Source organism: Neolamprologus multifasciatus, chromosome 16 (assembly GCF_963576455.1).
Source record: "Neolamprologus multifasciatus chromosome 16, fNeoMul1.2, whole genome shotgun sequence".
Classification (NCBI taxonomy): Eukaryota; Metazoa; Chordata; class Actinopteri; order Cichliformes; family Cichlidae; genus Neolamprologus; species Neolamprologus multifasciatus.
The window spans coordinates 17,341,720-17,360,490 of NC_140454.1; the positions used below are offsets into that span (position 1 = coordinate 17,341,720).

General features: G+C 39.4%; 1 protein-coding gene and 1 pseudogene across 2 annotated transcripts; one reads left to right on the forward strand and one right to left on the reverse strand.

Annotated features, from left to right (window-relative positions):
* Positions 1–12: 12 nt before the first annotated feature.
* Positions 13–10,238, reverse strand: gpr143 (G protein-coupled receptor 143). Its single transcript, XM_085136634.1, has 9 exons — positions 9,876–10,238; positions 7,613–7,722; positions 7,210–7,304; positions 6,717–6,809; positions 6,133–6,242; positions 5,931–6,039; positions 4,218–4,335; positions 3,876–4,131; positions 13–1,247 (listed from the first exon to the last, which is right to left on the reverse strand). Exons 1-9 carry the CDS (start codon positions 10,129–10,131, stop codon positions 1,144–1,146), a joined length of 1,251 nt encoding a protein of 416 aa, XP_084992760.1. The 5' UTR covers positions 10,132–10,238; the 3' UTR covers positions 13–1,143.
* Positions 10,239–10,378: 140 nt separating this feature from the next.
* LOC146500602 (ankyrin repeat and SOCS box protein 9-like) lies at positions 10,379–16,619 on the forward strand (annotated as a pseudogene). The gene is made up of 7 exons (XR_014869995.1): positions 10,379–13,511; positions 13,662–13,735; positions 13,942–14,049; positions 14,491–14,639; positions 14,786–14,920; positions 15,818–16,009; positions 16,110–16,619. The product of XR_014869995.1 is annotated as an ankyrin repeat and SOCS box protein 9-like (transcript).
* Positions 16,620–18,771: the final 2,152 nt, after the last annotated feature.

The window sequence follows — 18,771 nt, forward strand, 5'->3', positions numbered from 1 at the left end:
TAAAAGGCTGATCAGGTGTGCTGAGCTTGAAATGTGTGTTGTGAGCAGTATGTCTGCCTGCTTGGATGTAAAGTAAAAGTATCTTCAAGCAAACCTGCTACCACTTTGATTTGCCTTTTTAGCTTTTAATATTTTTTTAAATTTCATTTTATTGTTTGATTTTATTTGTTTTTGTCTCACTTTTTGTCAGCTTCAGCAGGAGCAACATGAAGTGCACTTTTGTATCGGTGGGCTCAGAAAAAAAATCACATTTTGCTGAAAGTCAAGGTCCAACTATTTGTTTTTGTTTTTAATGTCACAATTGGATACTAATGAGTGTTTAATTTTTTTTTTTGACTACTTTTTTTTTATTTGCTAAGAGCCATTATTGTCTGTGTCAGACTGAGCATTGGGCTGTAGGTCAGTGGCCATTCTTGGCATGCTAAGGAGCCCAATATGGAATAAGCGCTGTGACGGCTACTATCTTTTTCACCCTGATCCAGGGTCTGTCACCTGTTTCCAAGAAAAAAAACAAAAAACATTGAAGTCATTCAGTGTCTCAAATAAATTACTCTATTTTGATAACAGAACTCAAGCCTTTGTCTTGAATTGTGTGTTTTCCCCCTTTTTCTTGAGCTCATTAACATATTGTAGATTGAAAGGTTTTTGAGTCACAAGGGTAAAAGATATTTAATATAGCATGAAATACATGTGTGTAAAAATACAACATGGACACCTGGAAATACAATAACTTTGTTTTAAGATTAGTTATTTAGCTTATTTCATTTTGTGGGGCTTTTACAGCTTAATGAAAATGATTCTTGTCACAAAATCAGTGTATGCAATTTAAAGAATTTGAAGAAATGCTTCTTCAAGCACTTAAAGTACTTATAAAGGTCAGCCGTGTTTGTTCTGGGACTGTTGAGTTGATGGGTCTGAAACGTAGCACTTTTCTTTTTTTTCTTTTTATTGAAAGGGATTTAAAAAAAAAGGATTTGACTCAGGAATGAGGCTTAGTCTGTCATACCAAATAATGAAACTCATGACCAGTTCAAATCTCAGCAGGAAAACAAAGGCTTAATGGGAGACCATCTACAAAAAAAGTGACTACAAAAACAATGCGGTGCAGCAAAGTGGAGGAAGGTGGTTTGTGGACGACCCCAGTTAGTGCCTCACGGAGTTCTCCAAGGATTCTCCATCAGCGTCTACATCCTCATAGTCTTGTATCTCGCTGGAAATGTGGATTTCAACTGTACTAGACTCTGAACCTAGCAAGACAAAATAGGGGTAGATTACTTGGTGCTTCTGCGCATTACACCACCTCAGCTTATCAAAACTGCGTATTTGTGTTAACATATATCTTTCCATGCAGCTTTTAATGTGGAAATGATGACTTGTGGTTTTTAAATGCATTAAAAAAACATGGTCTATAAATAAGAATGGGGGAAAAAACATATTCTTTCAAAGATTAACTTTATTTGTTAATATACTTAACATGTCAGGGACACTGGTGGTACAAAGCACTGAAAGGATTTTGTCCATGAGGTGTACGGTGCACAATTGTCACTCAGGGATCAAAATAACATGCAAATGCACATAAGTGTTGAGCTACAGTACATATAGATATAACTGGGAGTTGTTTCCACAATATTCAAAAGGACTCGGCATATAAAGTTTGAATATTCACAATGAAAAATGAGCTGAACTTTAAAACAGCTTTTGAGGGACTATAGCGTTATAATCTCTTCAAATTATAAGTTAGAATTGCTGCTATATTATGCACTGATGTCAAATTATAGACCAATTGTTGCTGTATTTGATACAATTTTTTTTTTTCTCATTTTAATAAGCTGGTGCAGCTTAATGGATGCTTAGCATAAAATTGTGTTATCACAGCTTGTCCAGCAGAGCAGCTTCAATTCCTTTTTGCAATTTTCACATCCTTTTTTAGCGCATGTAGCAGAGAATGAATCACAGAGCAGATGTGAAGCAGTGCGTCACAGTAAGTTGCAAACTTGTTTGTGAAATATATTGCTGGAAAGTCAAAGAATGAACTCGCCATTTTCTTTTTTCGATGTAATCGGCATACTACATCGAACGCTTTAGGTACGCCTCACTTGTACGGGGTTGGACCCTCTCTTGCCTTCAGAGCTGCCTTAATTCTTCATGCAAGGAATCAACAAGGTGCTGGAAACATTGCTCAGATTCTGCTTCATATTGCCATGACAGTTGCTGCAGATTTGTTAGCTCCACATCCATAATGCAAATCTCCTGTTCCACCAGATCCCAAAGGTGCTCTATTGGATTAAGATCTGGTGACTGTGGAGGCCATTTGAGTACAGTGAACTCCTTGTCGTGTTCGAGAAATCAGTTTGAGAAATCGGAGTCTTGACAGGAAGCATGGGGATGGAGGCAACCGTGAGAAGATGGGTACACTGTGGTCATGATCAGATGAACATTGTCAGCAGCAATACTCGGGCAGGCTGTGGCATTTAAACGCTTAGCTAAAAAAGAAAATATGCCCCACACCATTACATCACCTGAGCTTTGATACAAGTTAGGATTGATCCATGCTTTCATGTTGTTCATGCCAAATCCCAGCTTTACTGAATCATCAGACCAGGCAACTTTATTATTTTTAAATTTAAAAATATATCTTCTATTGTGGTGAGCCTCTGCAAACTGTAGCCTCACTTTCCTGTTCTTAGTTGACAGGAGTGGCACCAAAGTCTATTCTTCTGCTGTGGTAGCCCCTCTTCTAGGTTTGATGTGTTCTCTTCTGCCATAGTTATTTTGAGTTACTGTTCCCTCCCTGTCAGCTTGAAGGAGTCACTCTTCTATGACTGCTGGCATTAAGAAGGCATTTTTATACAGAGAAGTGCTGCTTACTGAATATTTTCTCTCTTTTGGACATTAAACCCTAGAGATGGTTGTGTGGGAAAATGCCAGAAGGTCAGCAGTTTCTGAAATACTCAGACCAGCCCCTTTTGGCTCCTACAATAATGCCGTGTTCAGAGTTACTTAAATCACCTTTCTTCCCCATTCTGATGCTCACATTGAACTTCAGTATATCGTCTTAATAATGCCTGGTGCCTAAAATGTATTGATTTTCTGTCATGTGATTGGTTGATTCGATATTTACATCAAGCAGTTAAACAGGCGTACCTAATAAAGTGGCTGTTCAAAGTATATATGCAGAATCTAATCTTATTTTTCCTGGCTAAAAGTCAGTATCAGACAAAGTGATGTATTCTACCTGTTTTTCTTTCTTATTGGCTTCCACTGCTCTCTGTTTATTATCTGCACTTAATGCGCTGTGTGATAGCTTGGCACCAGAGTAGCACCTTGAAAAACTGCAGCTGATGAAATTACACAGCATGTCAGTCATCTGTAAATAAAGCAACACATTCAGAGCGATAGCAGCAAAGTTCTAATCACTTTAGTTCATTCTCCACAGAAAATCTTTTAACTTCCTGTGCTCTGCAGTTTCCCATTGCTGTTGCATTCAGTACAAATAAAAAAAAAAGAAAAGAAATTAAGACAATTGTGGAGGGTGTTGTGTAACGTTACAGCATGATTCATGGTTCCACCCAGTAAGCGTTGGCTACAGTACAGCGGTACAATATAAAATTCTATTTAAAATGAATCACAGCGAGCTTTATGTCTGCTTTAGTGGCTCTCTACTGTGACTAGGCCATTGCAACACCTTGATAAAGCTAATTTATTTTTAAAAAAGACAAAACAAAACATAACAGTATTCAGATCTCAAAGAAAATACTAAACCGTACTTCATATTAAGGGGAGGTAGCCCATACAGTACATGATGCTGATATCTTTTTAGCATCACCAGCCCTGATATACTGGTGAGCTGCTACCACCATTGACATGCCGATTACCTTCTGAGAGGACGCTGATGGCATCAGAGTGGTGTTGCCCGTTTCCCATCATGTTCTTCTGTGATTCCTGGACGTGACTCTGGTAAAGCAGAGTAGTTCCCACCACAGGGTTATGGGAAGTCATGTTAGCTGCTGAAGTAGAGACAGAGTCCCAGACCAGCTCCCTCCTCTGCTGCAGGCTGAAGTCAATGTCAAAGCCTGTCCAGCCATGAAAGGCCAGGGTGTTAAGGAAAGCCTGCATGGGGTTCAGTATACCCTGAAAGAGTGGAATATAAAGGTTTTCAAGGCATTGCATGCAGGTTAAAGTAGCGTGCTGTACGCTGGTTTCCTGTTAAAACCCACCATGATAAACCATGTGATGAGCGCTGTGTTCCTGATATTCCTCAAACTATTGTCACTGATGTCTGTCTGCATCTCCAGGTAGAAGAGGAGGCTCTCATTAATGATGTTGGGAACCCAGCTAAAACATCGGAGAAGAAAAAACCCCACATCTTATTACAAGAACATTAAAATGTTAACGATGTTTCTTATTTACAAATCACTGAAAAGACCTAATGGTTAGGTAGTAAAAAGTTTGAAATCACAAATAATTGTTTTGCATGTTTTGGCCTGTTTACTGAAATTGAAATATTGAAATCTTTAAGCAGGCTTGGCTTTAGTTTCTGTGACTGTGTGAGTTTTAAAAATCAATTTGCCCTCAGGTTCATCCTCATAAACACAAAATTTAATGCAGTTAAATTTAAGTTATTAAAAGAATAACTTCTCGACCTAGCCTCCGAAATATAACCTGGCCTTTCTTACAGTGTGAAGTTGACAAAAAACTAGCCAAGACTGATAATTTGCTGTCAGTGGAAAGAATTAGTTTGGATCACCCATCCATAAAACTACAACGTTTTTTACATTCTGGTTTTTAAACCAGTTAAACCTTAGGCAGTATATAAAAGACGGGCATACAGTCATGGGAAAAAAGGTTTCTCATTATTTTATGCAGTCCTGTGGAAAAATAAGTGCACCCCACGATTCAATAGCTTGTAGAAGCACCTTTAGCAACAATAACTTGAAGTAATTGTTTTCTGTATGACCTTTGCAGTCTCTCACATCAGTGTGGAGGAATTTCAACCCCATCTTCTTTACATCATTGCTTCAGTTTATTGAGGTTTGTAGGCATTTGTTTATGCACAGCTCTCTTAATGTGTTGCCACAGCATTTCAGCACTGACGTCTGGAATTTGACCGGGCCATCACAACACTGTTTTCTTTTTTAACTGTTCTGTTTTAGATTTTTTCAGCCAAACTTTAGTATGACAGATGGCCTTACATTTCACTCATTTCACAGACATTTTAATATTATGATATTCAGAGGAGTTTATGAACGTTTGACATGCTAAATAAGGCCTGTAGAGTCCGATATCTAGCTAATGGGTTGTTTGCAATTAATCGGAGCATTGCATGGGGTCTGTATTTTGAATTTCCTGGGGAATTGTGGCATTGTTTACACACACCTGGATGCTTCAGCCCAGAAAGCTACCAAAACTTCACAAAATAAACTTCACAGGTTATTCACAGGGTGTCATTCGAGAAACTGGGTTGAAACCTAACCCATGAAACTGGGTTAGGTTTGAGGGGTGGAGCTGAATGAGAAATTGAGGACACGTCACACTGATATGGTAACAACTTCTAAACCACTTAGCAGCTGCACTCTGTAATTGTCCATTTTTAATCCAAACAGTACCATGATTTTATTAAATGATGCTATTTTGTGTTAAAAGAGACATGAAAAAAGCAAATGAGACCAGAAACTCTTTAGGAAAGTGTTCACTCAGCTCAGAAATCAAGTGAGATTTTTCTGTATTATACGGTGCGGTTCATGGGTCAAACAAAGGTGATTTAACATGTTAATTTGTGAGTGTCACGGCTGTGGATAGATTGATTTTGTTTCATCTTATCAATGCATTTCCTGTCTATGTTAACAAGCTGCCGGCTCGTAGCACTAGATTTATATTTACTAAATAGCAAGAAGCACTTTTTTCCTTCCCTAAACTAGTTCTTAACTTACCAAATAAAGAACACCAGCATAATTTTAAAGAAGCGTATTTTTATCTCATTCGCCAGCCGCCTCTCATTTTCCGTATAGATTCCTTGTCGTCCTTTCAGCAAAGATGTCACTAGGTGAGAGAGATGAGAAAGCATCTATTTCCCCTCATTTACATGTGTAAGAAGTTGCATTTGTCAGAGAAATTCGAGAGCAAGGAACTCACCAGTAGATACCGTTCGATTAAAAAACACAGGGTTGGCTATGAGAACGAGCAGCATCGGTGCGTATGTGGTGACATAGTGAGGAATAGCATGTTGGAGGCCCTGCTCACAGCTGGGAGATGAAAAAAAAACCCATAACATGTACTTAATACTTAATAATAGCCATACAACAGCAGACTTTTTCTATGGAAATAAGGACGTTTTTTAAGACATGGTTAGAATCACTGATATGTTTGATAAGTTCTCTGCTGTTATTTTATTGTGGCTGTTAATATGTGAACACGAAAATGTTAATTTTCTATTTTTCCACCAATGGATGCTTAAATGTGCCTGTCAGCAGGACAATTCAATTCAATTCAATTTTATTTATATAGCGCCAAATCACAACAAATATCGCCTCAAGGCGCTTCATAGATACAGAGAAAAGCCCAACAATCATATGACCCCCCTATGAGCAAGCACTTTGGCGACAGTGGGAAGGAAAAACTCCCTTTTAACAGGAAGAAACCTCCGGCAGAACCAGGCTCAGGGAGGGGCGGCCATTTGCTGCGACCGGTTGGGGTGACAGCAGTCAGTGGTATCTTACTCAGAAATAGATGGATAGTACAGCATGGCCACTCCTTCAACACACAGCAGCACAGCCAGGCCCCATGTAATCATGTGGTAGAGTATAATGGTGCTGTTGGGGGAGAAGAAAAAACCAAAGTCATGAGACCAAGCTCACACTACATGTTGTCGTTCTTTATCTTGAGGACATTTTCCCCCCATTTATTTGTTGTACAAAATGCAATTGAATATGACTGAGTGGGGAGAGAAGTACGAGAGGCTTGTAAAACTCAGACTAGAGCAACAATAGACAGCATGGAAACCTGCACCTTTAGTTTAGAATAAAAGAGTTGATTCAAACCAGTTTTATCTTGTGAAAACCAAAATATAAAAATACAGGTGGCAGTTGAGCGTTGTGAGAGAAAAATGTTTCACACTCTGCTTGGTAAAGATATACTGCTTCATCTTGCATCCTATCAGAGGAGAAGCTAAGGTGATAATGAATTGCGAATGGAAGGTGAGGTGGGGGGAACCTGATTCCTGCAGATGTTTTCACCACCAGGAAGACGTCAACCGCATAACAAAAGGTCCACCAGAAAGAAGCGCTAAAAAACAACTGGATCCACATCTGCAACACATAAATTGAATGCCTTACACTTATTTTACAGATCATAATAACTGATAAAGATATGTTGTTTACTTGGCTTATCAGCTATTCGTGTCATGTGTGATGATGCATTAAACAAAATGACCTCTTTTGTCCGTGAAGTGAATATTACTGGAACGAACAAATCTAAGTGTATTTTTCTACAATAATTTTTCTAATGTAAAAGTTATTGCTATCCTTTTGTCTTAATAACTACACATCTCTGCTTGCAACATCTGTGTTATCAAGGCATATATAAGTGTATCTCACTATTGCAAAAAAATACATACTGCGCTGCCTACGCAGAAGACTTCTGGCCAGACATCAGTGTTGTTGACTACTGAGATGTGGTCGGCGATGTTTGGCAGACCTAGCCACACAGATGATCTTACAATGACACCTGCAAGAAGGAAACAGTGCATGATCTTTAATTGTAACTGCTGAGGAGGAAATCCCGCTTTGCAAGCAAATATAATTAAGTCAAAAACAAGAAGGTGAAAACATTACCAGCAGATGTAAACTTGGTCTGGGTTTCATTACTTTTAAAACACCTCAGATTTATTATTTTCTGCTTTTATTATTAAGTGCTTTGACTAATTAGATTAAGTGGCAGCGTCCTTTCAAGAGTTATTTTACGATGTGGAAATATTAACGCCCACCAGGTGTGTTTTATAAGGGTGTTTCCATTTCCTCCATGAAACTTCCTAGCTTCACTGCCGAATGGAACAATGGAAGCACTCCCAGAATCTTTATTACTGTCATCAGCGGGTTTCAAGCTGCTACCCTGCAGCGGTGCATGGATCTCCATGGGCACCAAGTACACAGAAATCAACCCATTTAGAAAAAAAAAAAAGGTTGGGATGCTGTGTAAAATTTAAGTTAAAGAAATTAATGTATACAATTTAAAACATTTAAATGAAAAGATAAAACGTTAAAGCTTTAATGGCATGTCCATTCTGGATTTGAATGGACATGCCATCATTGAAAGTTACAAGTCACCAGAAAATCACAGGTTTTGCAGATGTTGGCAAATATGATAGAAAAGAGAAGATATAAAGTTTTTCTCTTTGTTTGCACTCCTTCTGAAACCCAAAGACTGTTACCAGACTCAACAGCAGCTCAAATACCAGTGAATTTGAAATGTTAAAATACAATATACTTGACCACTTTCCAGCATTGTTAATGAGTCCCACTTTGTTCCAGACAAACCGTGTTTGGCCCACATTTACTTTGTTGATATCCGCTCACTCTATTAATTAGCAACATCATAAGTACTCAGAGAGGGGTTTGCCACTCTTTGATAGACTGCCTACAAGAATAACATTTCTCAATATAAAAATTCAAAGAATATGGTTGCATTCTTTACAGTATGCAATAGCATCAAAGATTCAGAAGATGCAGACTACTCGACAAAGTCAAAAACTATACTGAATAGTTGAAATCCCAAGAAACTGTGGAAGCTTATTTTAGCCATAAAAAAGAGCCAACCATAAGTCTTCATTTTGAGTTACTAAGTCAACAATTTGAGATCATAGCACAAAATTGCAATTTATGAATGTCAAAAACAAGCTTCCAAAGAACTAAATAGTGACTTGGACATTAACACTAACTTTAACCACTGGCCAACAGCACAGTTTATTGCTGCATTCACAAATGTGAGCTGAAACTCTACAATGCAAAGGAAAAAAAATACATACAAGATCCAGAAACACTGGTGCCAACTCTGGGTCACGCTCATTTAAGATGGGCATAGGTGAAGTGGAAAACTCACTGTTGCATACCATGCAATCATGCTCTACTAACTGTTCTGTGAAGGCCCATTTAGTGATGAAAGATTCACATGCAGGCACTGGAAAGACCTTATAAGGCCTTACTTATTTCAGCAAGACAATGTCAAACCAAACCCTGCATTTTCTTAAACATCAGAAAATAATATTTGGTGAAAGAGTATGTGAAGGAAACTGGCCCGCTGTCACTCATCTAAAAAAAATGTGCTGGCATCAAATTCAAAATCCAAACAATTTTCAAAATACAAAAATTGCTTTCTCTCAGATAAGGATTTCAACAAAAATACATATGAAATAATCTAAACAATCATACTGAATACTGTTTTTATTTACATTTAATTTTTTACATTTGTATTTGGAAAGATTATCGTGTCATCCCTGTGTGACTGGATACTTTGAATCCGCCGCATTCCAATCAATCTAGGCCATCTAAAAGTGCAGCAGTTCTTCTGAGTTATTTCATCACTCACATGAGAGGATCCCGATTCATTCTTTTGATTTTAATTCAATTCATGACCCTGGGCACACATTTTATCTTGTAAAAATATATGTAGCATCGACTATTGCAGATTAAATCTCACACTTTTTCTTTAACAGACACATTTCTCATAGTTGCACCTATGCAATGCAGTGCAACAAAGGGGTTAAAAGGAAAATATGTGCGTAATTAGATCCAGCAAGCAAAACCACGCTGCGAAAACTAACTCGCTCTTTGCCTCAACTATGAAGAGAAAAAGTAGGTCAATGCCAGCAGTTTCTTCTCTACCTGTGCATCCCAGTATGTCACATATACTGATGATGAACAATATCCGCGAGGAGGACGCAGGCCTTGGCAGAGGATACTGCCCGAGTCTTCTGTATCCTTTGCGTTTTGGTAGAATTTGTAAAATAGCGAATAAGAGGCTTGAAGCCGCGCTTCCCAGACTTAAAGCGCCGAATAAGACGGGCTGAAAAGTGACCACAAACTCTGTCGCTGCGTCTCGGTTCGGGCAGCAGAAAGTCTCCATCCGCGGAGATGCCATGATGGACTGAAGGAAAAAGCAGCGGGGAGAAAGAGAAAGGAAGAAAATGAACTACCGTGCCAGAAGAAAGAAGACAAAGAAAAGAAAATGAGAGGAAATGACTGAGTCCATGACCCAACTGAGAAATCACGGGGTTGAATCATCATGTGCTTCCATTTAATCCCTGCAGTTGTAGCTTAACTGTGTCACACAAAGCAAGAATCCGACAAAGCGCCGTTGTTTGAAAAGGTCTTAAAAGGTCTTAAAAGGGGTGGTAAATCAACCACCCCTATGTAAATCAACCAATCAGTCCCCATTTCTGCTGTTAACTCCTTTGCATGACTAATTCCGTTCATTAGAGAAATAGTACTTTTTTTTACACAGGACGTGAAATACCACACAGACATCCCCAAACATTTAATCTCTGTCAGTCTCTTGGACAGCTGAAGGTTTCAAGTCGGACAGGTGTTGTGCCAAAAAGTGATTTCTGATGTTTCTGTGCATTTTTATGTGTAATATATTTGCTTATTTTGTTAAACAGACTGTAGTCCATTGGATTTATAAACAGTGTTAACAGAGAAATGTCCCATTTGTAAGTATCTTTATGGCTCTGCGTTATTGTACCAATGTATCAATTCAGGCCTCTATGGCCATTTAAAATATCTTCATAAAACCGTGATGTTGTATTTGTTGATCTTTCTGCTGCCCTCTCAGCCAGAGCTCTTTTGAAAAAGACATTTTTAAGAATGACTTGATATCATTCATCATAGATATATGTTTGACCAACAAGTCACTTACATCAGTTTTTAGGCAAATACAGGAAACCACTTGTTGTTAGTTGCTTTTTGGCACAACACATGATTAAGAAGTGTTCTTTGTAAAGGCAGAAGATCTATCCATCCATCCATCTGTATGTTTGAGTAAAATCCATGATGCCCTCCTCCTGGAGGTGATGCAAACCCCTTCATATCTGCATGCATAAACTGGGACTCCTCCACCTTTTGGTGAGCTGTGAATGGTCCTCTGGTGAGCTGTACCATGTGATCAGTAAACAAGTAAACCTAAGTGCTTTGAGTTTATCTATTTGTTTACATTTTCCCTAGTCGAATCAAGTCCTATCTGCACTATGCCCTGTTTAAACGTGATCCACGAGCACGGAAAGCTTGGGTCTAAATGGTCTCAACCCATTTCTTAGACTCCAGACAGAAAAGCTGACATGTGGTGCACTGTGCTTGCATGGGTTAGCTGAGTCTTGTATGAAGTCCAAATACAGGAGAGGTCATAGCTGCTGGATCTGCTTGCCTGGCCTGAGATCTGAGAAAAGTGGTGGACATTTGAAGCAGATTTATTTGGGGAACAAAGCATCAAGGGCCTTCATTATTCTGAAATACAGAGAGGGCATTCATTCAGTTTGCAAAGAGCTTTTCTAATCCATATGCACCTTTCCCTGACAAGGCACAAAGTCAATTGTACAGCGAGTGTGTAGCCTGTTGCCAGAGATTAACAGCTCCCATAGGAATACAATTACAGTATTGATCTGCTTTGAACATCTGCTCTCTGTGACTGCCCTCTGCTGGTCTGCATATATTCTTACTGTAGCTCTAAAGAATCGAGCTGATGTAATATGCAATTCTTACATTATGCAAAATACATTTTAATAAATATTTTAAATGAATTAGCTGCTACCATGATTGATTACAGATTTTATTTTCTGTAATTCACACAGGACACAGACTAGTAATAATTAAGCAACACATTTACTGTGTCCAGGTCCAAATGCATTTACTTTTCAGCTGTAATGTAAATAATATTAGGTAAGAAATTTAAAAAAGAAGGTTGCTTTTGGGTAAGAAAAGGTGTTAAGCAATTTATACATGAACAGTAGAGGCAACTCTAGAATGGAAAATGGACCCGTGGGTGTGCTAAATTAAAGGAAAGGTCAGCAGTACACCAACTCATGTCAAACAAAGTTTTGCCAAATCAAAGGTTCTAATACACGAGATTTGAACCATTAAAACATCAACAACCAACAGTCAGCTGTGTAAAGACACAGCGGAGGAATGAAATCCTTAGCAGGAAAGTCTGTGTGTGTATTATATTTTGAGCTTCTCTCCACGTGACTTTCTTCCTCTGAAACTGTTGGCCATCCCCAGAAATAAAAATGAGATTGCAGAGTGTATGAAAGTCTTTGGTACCATTTTGCTGCTTTCCTTTGCTCTCTGTGTCTCATGTCACATGTGCAACGACTGTAATTATTTCGTAAAAATACTATATAGAATAAAATAACTGTGTCACAGGGTGAAGTTGTAAAGACTGATGGCCACAGGTAGGAATGATTTCCTGTGATGTTATGTGGTAAGCAAACCGGGACAACATCCTCCTTTCTAACACCACCATCAAAAGGTCAAGCTCCACACCCACAACATTACTGGGCTTTGTGGATCAGTTTGTTGAGTCTGTCTGGTGCTTGTTACTCTCAGTCTGCTGCCCCAGCATACCACAGCGCAGCAGATGGCACCGGTCACCGCAGACTCATAAAGCATCCAAAGCATCATCCCACAAATATCCCACAAATATCAAAGGACCTCAGTCACCTCAGAAAATCCAATAATATACCATGGCATGAAGCATTATTGCTGAAGAAAACTTTCAAAATGATTAGAGCTACTTTTAACAAACCAGTTGCAACAAAGTGAGTGCTTTATGTCAAGTAACAATTTTCAAGAAAATGTAACCAAAGTCATAAAATCTGGGCATAATTTTAAAGGGCTTATTATATCTGATAACTGGAAACAATATACTGCATGAAGATGAAATTCTTTAAATGTAGAAAGTCACTCTTGCCTCCAAGTTTTTAAACCAATGATGCATAATTATTTTCTGAGCGGGGCACAACTTTATAATAAACACCAAATATTAATTTCCCTTTATTAAAGTTAAAACGCCAGAAACCCCCTCCCCCAGCGCCGCCCATGTTTCCTGCTGGAGAGGATGGGTGTGGAGGTACAGTGTCATATTACACACAAACTACAGACCTGCTCAACAGGCGTCTTTCTCTCGTTTTCTGCACCTCCATTGGCTGAGACTAAAACTGCTGCTTGAAACTAGCCTGCTTCCTGAATGGCAAACACTTTGTGTGACAGGAAATAACACTGACAGAACCAAGGTCAGTCACATATCTACTGAAAAAGATCAAAACAAAACAAATGAGGACAAAATATATTTAACTCCTAGTTAGACACAGTTCAGTTTAGGTTCCAAAGGCTGTGGCGAAAGACAACCGGGCCACAGAGGAGCTTTTGAACCCGCACTGTGAGTTATGTCTGCTGGACAGAAAAACACTCCGCGAGACCCTACATGTCAAAGTGGAACTGTTTTATTCTCAAACCCTTTGATGAGTGGTGAGTAGTAGCTGGCAGTGCAAGTTCACACTGCAGCTGGGGTCTATTTACTGCTTTATGCAGAGACTTTCATCCGGTCTTCTAATGTATTCATGTACCTATGCAGGTAGGTTTCTAAGTTAAATAACTATTTTATTTGTCTGCACAAAGATGTTGACTGGTCTCCAATTCACGAAGCAGCCTTTAACGGACGTTTCCTCACCCTGCAAAAGCTCATTGATCAGGTACAGTTTAACTGAATATTGTAAGTTGTGCTAAAAGAAAAAACAGTTGCCTTCCCATAATATTGGATGTTAAATAACCATGTGTTTCTCACTATGATGTAAAACCTTTAATAAGGCGACTGTGTCTTCATATGGCAGCTTGCTTTCCAAAAGTTGCCATGTGCATCTACCTCAGTGACTCTATATGTGCTGTGTTTTGTTCACAGGGTGCATGTGTAAATCTGAACACTCTGGATATGGTCTCACCTCTTCATGGGGCGTGTACAAAAGGTCACACGGCTTGTGCCAAGCTTCTGATGGAAAACGGTGCAAATGTCAGTAAAGCATCATCATGTGGTGTTGGTTTATTTGTGGTTTTTGGCTGAATTCATGAGAATCTCAAATTTGAGACGGTATGTTGTCAGTTTTTGCTTGAAAGAGACTCACAGTTCGTTCCCATAACAACCATGTCAATTATTGCCAATATTAACTTATTGATGGGAGACTGCAGTAAGATTTTAACCGAATACACAGCCACGGTTGTGCATGGACAATAACTCATCAACAAACAAACATCAGCAGATATATTTGTCCAACCACCATTATCAGAATGAGAATCAGAGTCAGAAATTTTTAATGATCTCTGAAGAAATTATGTAGTCACAGTCCTTCTAAGACAGTAAGAATAAGTAACTAAACAAACCAAAACATGTGTAAATATTTTTAGAGATTTTTTGATTCATTGTTAACCTTATTGCTATATCGCCATGCATCAGGTAAACAGCTCAACTATGGATGGAAAAACTGCCCTGACAGAAGCATGTGCTCAGGGGCACGTGACCTGTGTATCGCTGCTTCTTCAACTGAGCTGCTTCCATGGGGGCCAGCCAGTCCAATTCTCCAATTCATATAGCTGCAACAAAAGGTTCGAGGTCAGACTCAGATATGTGAAAAATCTATCCTGGCAGAAGTGCCAAAATCTCTTGAATGGCAGGCAAAAGCAGATTTTTACAGCAGAACCTTTCAAGAACATTTCTTATCATTGTGGTGATTTCTGTTTCCTCTCCCTAGGTCATCCTGAGTGCATTGAACCTCTTGTTCAGTACAGAGCAGATGTGGATCAGCATGTTGACGAGTTAGGAACCCCTCTCCAGATTGCCTGCTCCAATCAGCATCTGAGCACCGTGAGGAAACTATTGCAGCTGGGTAAGAAAGCTTCTCATTTGAACTTTTATTCCTCAAAGAATATCCATTCTTCCAATATCTTATCAATTGGTGGAAGACTTTGAGACCTTTTCAATGGCAAAAAGAGAGTGGTGCTCCATTGTGTGATATTCAGAGTGTAAGTCTAGTGTTCAATATTTTATTGAGAGAAGCGTACACAAAGCTTGCGTATAAAACCCTTTGTGGCTGCAGACAGGACTGTGGAAAATTAGATAAACCCCTACACATAACATCACATGAGCCAGCATTAGTAGGGGTTGAAGATTGGGTTTATAGAGCAGAGAATTAATTATCTTATTAGACCTGTTTGGTGGAGGCTAGCTGCAGGGGCTACTTTAGAAACTCTTGTAATATCATAGACATAACACACAATAGCAGTACAGGTAATGTAGAGGCTGGGTTTTATTAACAAGAAAGGTATATAACATGGAAATATGTGCCATGCTATGGTGCTGCGCAAAGGTTTCAGCCACTAAAGTGAAGATGTCTTGCAAAAATATCATCGGTACTTCAAACCTCAGTGTTCGGTAAACAAACCCAAATCATGTCAATATTTCTTGTACCAACATGGCTTTTAAGACAGTAGCTCTACTCTATTTGCATGTACTTTCACAAGCTTCCTTGCATGTTGCACTAAGAAACCACAGTCCTCTTGTGGCTTCAGGTTTTGTGTTTTTTCATGTAATCCCAGGCTTGGAGACGAAATAGCATCTTTTGCAGGACTCCTTGTCCTTATTCGTGTAAATTAAAATACAGCAGTTTTTTTCCTGACTTGGGTTGTTCAACTGTTCTAACAAAGAAAACCTTTACCTGAACCACAACAAAAGCTTTATTTCATGTAATGTGGGGACATCATATTTGGCCTTTTCTTTTCTTCAGGTGCAAATGTGAACAGCAGTGTGTCTGGGGACTCGCCTCTGCACATCGCCGCCCGTCAGTCCAGCCCTGAGTTGACATCCGTCCTGCTTGAACATGGGGCGGATCTCTTCCTTAGGAACTCAGAGGGCAGACAGCCACTGGACCTCGCTCCGCCCAACAGCCTTACAGAGAGACTTCTGAAACAAGCAGGAGGTAGTCGAGACTTTGCACTCAAGACTTTGCACTGGGCTGGTGGCGCAGCAAGAAGCTAACCATCTAAAATGGCTCATGCTTCTCCCCTGAGTGTCCCCAGGAGTGTCTCCTCTAATGCAGCTGTGCCGACTACACATCAGGAAAGCTGTGGGCAACAAGAGGCTGGGTGCGATTTGTGACCTTCAGTTACCCACAGAACTGATAGAGTATCTGCTCTACCAATCAGACCCTAGGGGAGATCTTAATGCGCTGAAATTCCTCAACCCTGCAACCTCAGATTTTGAGTCTTAAAGGTTTTTGGTCAATAGGGGGCAGACTTGTATAATCTTACATGGTGGCAACAACGTCCATGCTCCTGGTTGACGATGAACCACAATGTCGGAATTACTTTCAGTGAAAGATATCCTATATCTTTGTTGCTTCCCTCAGGAAGGGAGGCTGGATGGGAAAAACATCAATTAGTCTTGAAGTTTAATACAGGTGGATGATGCGCACAAGCTACCAGACGTTAGGCTACTAAAAAAACTAAGTTTTTGTTCATAGATATTTTATGTTTCGCTTAGAAATGTGTTGCTCTTAATAGTAAGGTAAATAAAAACGCACTACTGAATGCAATGATTCCTGTTCATACCTTTTTTATTACTCAAGTTTAAGACAAATATTCTACTGTTAAGATATCTTACTAATGACTTACTAAAAAAAAGCTGTTGCACTCTTAAAGAGTATATTTGAACAGAAAAACAACATAATTAGAAGCACAATGGATAAAGCTAAAATACCCGGCCCAGAAAAAAGTGAACTTCCTGTGTTTATCATGTAAATTAATCTTATGTCATCATTTCAGTAAAACCTATTTTTACATAAACACAATCAATACTCTTCTGTGTACCTGACTAAAAACTGGGCCCTTTATAGATGCTATAGTAAAGATGCAAGATTCTGTTTTTCTTGTGTTGCTCTATGAGGAAACAAGAGCATCAAGATAGAACAACACTGTACACAATGCAATGACTTTTTCTTAAAGGTCACCACTTATGGCTATTCCCTTAAGATGCAATGAGTAGAGGCAGTGGAGGTAGACGAGTTTAAATACCTGGGGTCAACCTTTCAAGATAACCGACAGTGCACGAGTGTGGTGAAAAAGAGACTGCAGGGAGGGTGGAGTGGGTGGAGACGAGTGTCAAGGGTAATTTGTGACAGAAAGGAAGCAGCAAAAGTGAACATTTACAAGATGGTAGTGAGACCTGCTATGATGTATGGTTTGGAGATAGTGGTGCTGACAAAAAGACAGGAGGTAGCAGAGCTGAAGATTTTGATTAGGAGTAACCCAGAGGGACAAGGTTATATCAAAGGAACAGCTCAGTTTGGAATTAGACAGGAGGGGAAATAGATATACTGAAAAAAGGGTGCCGAAGTTGGAGCTGGAAGGCAGGAGGGAAAAAAACAGCATAAAGAAGATTCATAGAAGTGGTGAGAGAAGACATGCAGAGTTGGTGTGACGGGGGAAGATAGGGTGAGATGGAGGCAAATGACCTGCTGTGGAGACTCCTAAAGGGAGGAACTGAAAGAAGGGAAAAAAGAAGATGAACTTATCTCCATTCCCCAAATCCAGTATTGACAATAAGCTGGCTGGTTTCGCAGTAAACATTTGTTCCAATGCAGAAACATCCACAGTTTTATTCAAGAATGTCCTATAACCAGGAACTTTGAGCAAGACATTACTTTGTAATGCTTAGTCCTAGCAGCCTGTAAGCTTGTCAACAACCTACCAAGTAAGCACTCACCGACTCTTGACCCATATTTTAATCAATACATACAACAGAACAGGAGCCAGAGCAGAAAAGAGGCTTATACTAGAAGTAAAAAGCAAGAAATGACTAAAGCAGACAATATGACTGGGATATGGATGCATTTTATGCATCTATCATTTTTATTGGAAATGAGTAATGCCACTGTATCAAAATCATTGATTTCAACAGGTCATTTACAGATGATGAAGGAGCAGAATGTGCTGCTCCGTCACCTCTGGACATCAACATGATTTTATTCAATTCACCCACAGCCTTCTTGTTGAATGCGGCACTCATTAACTTCCCATTGATCCCTCTGTCCCAATACGGCGCCCGAACTAAATCGTCACCCCCTCAAACACTGCATTATCGCCCAGGGCCAGGAACACACACACACGCACGCACACCGAGTTTCGATTTAACTGATCTTTAATGTGAAATCAATGCTACGGAGGAGTTTCTGTCTTCTGCAGCTGCTGGAAAAAAAAGACATACAATATCCACAGCTTGCAATTAGTGATATCTCGAAAATCAGATGAGGCAAGTCTGTCTGGGAATCACCGTCATATGACCACTTGAATAATTTCCCACTTCAGTCATCCTGGCTGTTTTTGGACTCTCTGCTATTCTTCTGAAATATTTCCGAGTTCAGTCACGTGCTGCATGGCACTAAGATGCACTCCAAAAATCAACCAAGCTATGTGTGATACCAAAGCTTTTACTTTTTTCCCCTCTAGAGGCACACACTCCATTAACCGCTATCCATTTTAGTGCATTGGCACTTTTTACCCAAATAGTGCAGAATGCACTTCCTAGCAAGGATGCAAGTTTTACATCCAATGCACATTCACTTAAAGCTATCCTATACCTTCTAGAAAGTGCATACACGAAGCTTTCACTTAAAGAAAGACAGCATATTTAGAGTTACCTCTAAAATATTAAAAGCTAGAGATGACAAAACACGATGCCATG